Raw genomic sequence first — 5159 nt, forward strand, 5'->3', positions numbered from 1 at the left:
GAATGGTTTTATGAGCCAGTTCTGTAAGGGATATGCAGAGTCTCCTGGGACGTAGTAGCCCACATTTACCTCACAAATATTCCTGGTGTATGCTGGAAAATGGTTGCCACGGCTGGTCAACTCCCTCAATGTGGACAGTCTAAAACCCAAACTTCATATGCAAGCTCTTTCCCTTTCCGTCTACAACACCATGAAGGATGATGGAATGCCAGCCTTTATGTGTAAAATAGTCACAAAAGTACTCCTGTGGTGCCGTGATGGGTATGTGTGAACCGTCAATAGCACCAATACACTGCGGGAGTCCCCACCTGTTCTCAGTGTATGTGGCCATTTTTTATATCATCTCTGGGTCTGGAAAACTCATTTGTTCTGGTACCAACAATAACTCTGCAGCAGCTCAGAACTGTTGCACACACCGACACACAGTTGTTATGCTTATTCCAAAAAGACGTCTGAAATTTCTGTACTAGGAGCCATTCGCATGTTTCCACAGCACAATGGCTACCCTCTACTTTAGAGGTACACGCCTGCAAAGTTTTTTTTTTTAGCCTTTCGATCACTGGATGAAGTTTGTTGCCCAGACAGATTACTGTTTCTTCGGACATTCTGAAGTTCTGCACCCACTGTGTTAGTGAATCCGGGAAAAATTAAATCCCACCACTTAGTTGATTGACTGAATGCCAAAACAGACGATACACACTTAACTTGCAGTAGCTAACATTCATTAAATAAGTTGTACACTAGACATGATCGCAATTAGCTACCGTGCTAGCTTACCCTATTGCATCACATTGAGCAACCGTAGCCCTCTCCATAGCTCTCTTGTCGTTTTCGTAGTTCTGATTAATCACTTCCCAAATTCTCCTGTTTTTTTCAGCAGTACCTTGTCTGGCTGCCTATAGTTTCTTCTGAAAAACTGCTTTTCTCCATGCTGTGACAAACAGACAAATGCCAAGGATCAAGAACACCATCCGCACAATATTCTCCATTGTTGTTCGTGGGTCACAGCATGGAGGTTGTAATTATAAAATTATTGTCATGGTACAATGCTGATTTCATGCCTATCAGCTAAGAGTTCATACGTTCCCCAGCTGCTCTTGTTATTCTCTAATTATATTTGTGCCACATTTGGGGCTTTTATCACAAACTGATTTTTACTGTCTGATCATCAGGCCCAATCCCCGAATAGAAACTAGCCAAGCCCTCTCTAAAGAAAGGAAAATGAAATAGAACACCAAAAGCCGACTAGAGCAACCTAGCATGTTCTTGACAGCGTGCCTCCTTGCCCAAAACAGTAGTGGACGCCCGTCTGAAACCAAATAGGCTGGTGGTTTGATACCAAGTAAGATACATTTTACATCTCTAGCTACTGCAGTTAGGTACCTAGCTAGATTGTTTATGATCTGTTAAGCAAACCGATTTTTCGTTTGACGATTTGGGGACTACAATAGATAGCTACACCTTGCTAGCTAGAAAGCTATCAAGATTGATTGGTTCACTCACTCACTGGTAAGACATAGCTTGCTACTTTTAAGGAATTAGCTTAGTTATGCTAGCCAGAGACACATCAATTTGTACTTATTTTTATATTATTTTTTTAAGGAAAAGATGTGGATAGCAGCTCAGTTAATTTTACTATAAACAATAATAATATACTTTTTAAATATTTTACTTCGCAAAAACATTAAGTGGCCAACCCGTAGAGCTAACCTTAACTAGCAAGCTAGCTGACGTTAGCTATTTTGCTAGCTAACATTTCTCTTTCAATGTGTTATTTGTTACAGCAAAACGAAGATGCCACAGAAGCGTCGTTCTCAGTCTTGGGCAGAGTTGAAACAAACTGGAAACGAATGCTTTAAAACTGGACAGTATGGGGAGGCTGTCTCTCTTTACAGCCAGGCTATTAAAGAAGTGGAGAAGTCAGGTTAGCAGCTTTCCCGGTCTGCAACATGTTGTTTTAATGTTCTAGTACTTTCTATGATCTAGTTACGTTGTTTTTAATTCATCTGAAATACTCTTAAGCAGTTTTTAAAACCAGCGGCACCACCTTAACTTTATGTTCAAATACATTCTTACTACTGTTATTCATTTAAAGGAAAGAAGAATCCAGAGGATCTTAGTATACTGTATTCAAACCGTGCAGCCAGCTATCTGAAGGATGGAAATTGTGGGGAGTGTGTGAAGGACTGCACTGTGTAAGTTGTGCATTAGGCATCTTGTAGACATCTTTTGTGGCGAATCCTGCAAGCCTTTGTCTTCTCCTTTAATTTGTTAATGAGATGACTTATAAAGGCATTCCACAGTGGCTGTGTTTCAGAATGCATAGTTCAGTAATTCCTTGATCATAGTTAAAATATTATTGCACAAAATGGTATGAATTCATCGACTGGGTATGTGTGCAACAAAAATTCAACGTTCTCCTTTTGCTTCCATTTCCATTGAGCTGTTTATGCATACAATTTGAATAGTTGGTACATGGTTCTGATCTGTTAAATCCAGTTCTTCAATGCTACACCCATCGAAATAAAGTACAAATAAAGCAAATATTGCTCTAGCTTTGCGTGCACATGTTCCCTTCCTGTAAAACTTCCCATTTTGCGAAAGTCATTAGTAATTAGTTTCACTTTGTACAAACGCAGCACCAAGGTGTTTGTATGACGAGAAAGAAAATATTTGTTTTTTGATGATTTATTTACATTTTACTTTGTGTTATTATGTAGTTTCTCTGCATGGTTTGTCAGTATCACTGCATCAATATTGCTACATTTTATTTTATAGATCTCTTGACCTGGTTCCGTTTGGCATCAAGCCTCTCCTTCGTCGCGCTGCAGCGTATGAAGCACTGGAGAGGTACAGATTAGCCTACGTGGACTACAAGACGGTCCTGCAGATAGACTGTAACATACCTGCAGCCCATGAGGGTACCAACAGGTAGAATGCATAGCCTGGTGTTCGAGCGTTGTGCCAATAACTGAAAGGTTGCTGGTTCTAATTCCCAACCTGACAAAGTAAAACTGTAATTGTTTATCTGTCTGTAATTGTTTATCTGAGCAAGACATTAATCATAATTGTTCTGAATGAGTGTCTGCCAAATGACAAAAATGTAAATGTTTAAAGAACCCATTTTCCCTTCAGTTTTTTGGGTAATTTAACTCTAACTCTTTATAGACATAAGGTATTGTTATTCAAAAGTTAATAACCGCTTTTCCTTCCAGAATGACAAAGTGTCTGACAGAGGTGGATGGACTCTCATGGCGAGATAAGCTCCCACCTATTCCAACTGTTCCAATGGCCGTCAAAGAAAAATTGTCTCAGGCATCAAACCATCACACGACAGAACACAATGGCACACAAGGGAAAAATAAATCTGGTTTGTTTTTCATATGATTCAGTCTTGTTTTGCGGTCAGTGTATGAATATAAACTGAATACAATTAGTAATTGGGCTAATACTACTGTTTGCAGAACCTGTACACAAGTTTATGAAGTGGTGACAGAACTCAGATGTATATGTTTTTATTTCAGCCCTTGGAGAGACTGACATTAAAAAAGCCCTATCACTGAAAGAGGAAGGCAATGGCCTGGTGAAAAAGAGAGAGTACAAGAAAGCCATTGAGAAATACACTCAGAGCCTCAAACACAATTCCTCAGAAATCACAACCTACACAAATAGGTGAGCTGTAAAATGTTTATCTGGTGTGTAGACAAAAGCCAAAGAAACCTTAAGATGGTATTCCAATCTCTAAATTGTAATATCATAATGTGAAATGTAATTACTTAACTGTCTCAGTTGGGATATCCTTGATTCCTGATTTGTGCCTTTTTAACTGCATAGGGCGCTCTGCTACCTCGCTGAAAAGATGTACAAGGAGGCAGTGAAAGACTGTGAAGAAGCGTTGCAGCTAGACAACGTAAATGTCAAGGCACTGTACAGACGAGCTCAGGCACACAAAGAGTTAAAAGTGAGAACCTTTCTGATTAACAAAAATGCATCACTTGTCAGTTTTTTTTAATTTTGTTTAAATTTGTTTAATTTTGCCCTTCAGAACTACAAAGCTTGTGTTGAAGATCTAAACAACTTGCTGAAAGTTGAGCCAAAGAACACAGCTGCACAGAAATTGCTGCTTGAAGTGCAAAGGAAGTGAGCTTGTGATTCGAGTGGATGTGAAGGACCCTACCATGCTGACCAGGTGCACACGTCTGAAGTGCCTGTATTCACTCACTGAAGCAATTTTCTAATCTATTTCCTGGCCTGTTTAACTTACTCCCACCCAAGATGGAGTATTGCTGTGACTACTACAAGGAAGCACAGTCAATGCAGCACATTGTTACACCTGGATTTATTCCAAAAGCATGTTGTAGGCATACAGCTCTTCAAGGCAATTTCCAATTGAGTCATTAACTGTAATGTCAACATAAGTTGCTTTTGTAACATTGCAATTTATATAACTGGCTTCTGGGTTGCATCCATGCCTTAAGCCTTCATGTAAACATGCAATTGATGCATTAATTTAAATGATAGTGCTCAACCATTCTTCCACAAGGATTATGCATTTGTACTGTATCATGTTTCATTAGTGTCATGTCATTACTTATGTGGTTAAATGGATAGGTCACCCAAATTAAGAAATTAAATGTTGCTTTCTTTACATGGACATGGTATTACAAGAATCAATGCATGGACAGTATTTGAAGAATAGAGGCCAATCAGTGCATTGGCACTGTTTCAAATTCAAATATGCAAATCCAATGCAAGTTCATGGTAGTTATTTGAGCATTTCTGCAAATAACGTTATTCACTTAAATCTTTTTTACATTTCTCTTTCAAAAATAGGTGAATACAAATAAGTAACACATCATACACCTGAAAATAAATGACCAGGTGTGAGAAAAAAATATCAAACGAAATAAAATGCTTACAAATGTTATGATTTAATAGAAAACAGCAACTTTTCAGTCAAATACCATCACACATAAAAAAACATGGTGAACAGCAGGTGTTAATATAGGATCAATTGGCCAATCAAAATGAAAACAATCATGACATCATAATTGTAAACACAAAAATAGGTGCTTAACATTATCGATAATATCTCCATGGGTGAACAACTCTGTAAAGATGTGGTTATTTTTTAATAAATATCTACAACATTAAATATT

General features: G+C 38.2%; 1 protein-coding gene across 2 annotated transcripts; it reads left to right on the forward strand.

Moving 5' to 3' along the window:
- The first annotated feature begins 995 nt into the window (after nucleotides 1-995).
- tomm34 (translocase of outer mitochondrial membrane 34) lies at nucleotides 996-5159 on the forward strand. 2 transcript variants are annotated; one of them, XM_010903158.4, is made up of 8 exons: nucleotides 996-1509; nucleotides 1785-1924; nucleotides 2096-2195; nucleotides 2779-2931; nucleotides 3216-3370; nucleotides 3525-3672; nucleotides 3835-3961; nucleotides 4046-5159. In XM_010903158.4, exons 2-8 carry the CDS (start codon nucleotides 1795-1797, stop codon nucleotides 4142-4144), a joined length of 912 nt encoding a protein of 303 aa, XP_010901460.2. In that variant the 5' UTR covers nucleotides 996-1509; nucleotides 1785-1794; the 3' UTR covers nucleotides 4145-5159. The 2 variants fall into 2 exon arrangements, with proteins under 2 accessions (XP_010901460.2, XP_010901461.2); XM_010903159.4 differs by having other exon boundaries at nucleotides 996-1342.

The sequence above is a fragment of the Esox lucius genome, chromosome 17 (genome assembly GCF_011004845.1).
Source record: "Esox lucius isolate fEsoLuc1 chromosome 17, fEsoLuc1.pri, whole genome shotgun sequence".
NCBI lineage: Eukaryota > Metazoa > Chordata > Actinopteri > Esociformes > Esocidae > Esox > Esox lucius.

Coding starts and splice junctions, on each gene's coding strand:
- tomm34 (XM_010903158.4), top strand. CDS start 1,795: ATGCCACAGAAGCGTCGTTCTCAGTCTTGGGCAGAGTTGAAACAAACT. Junction 1,925..2,095: donor TAAAGAAGTGGAGAAGTCAG/GTTAGCAGCTTT, acceptor ATTCATTTAAAG/GAAAGAAGAATCCAGAGGAT. Junction 3,673..3,834: donor ATCACAACCTACACAAATAG/GTGAGCTGTAAA, acceptor TTAACTGCATAG/GGCGCTCTGCTACCTCGCTG.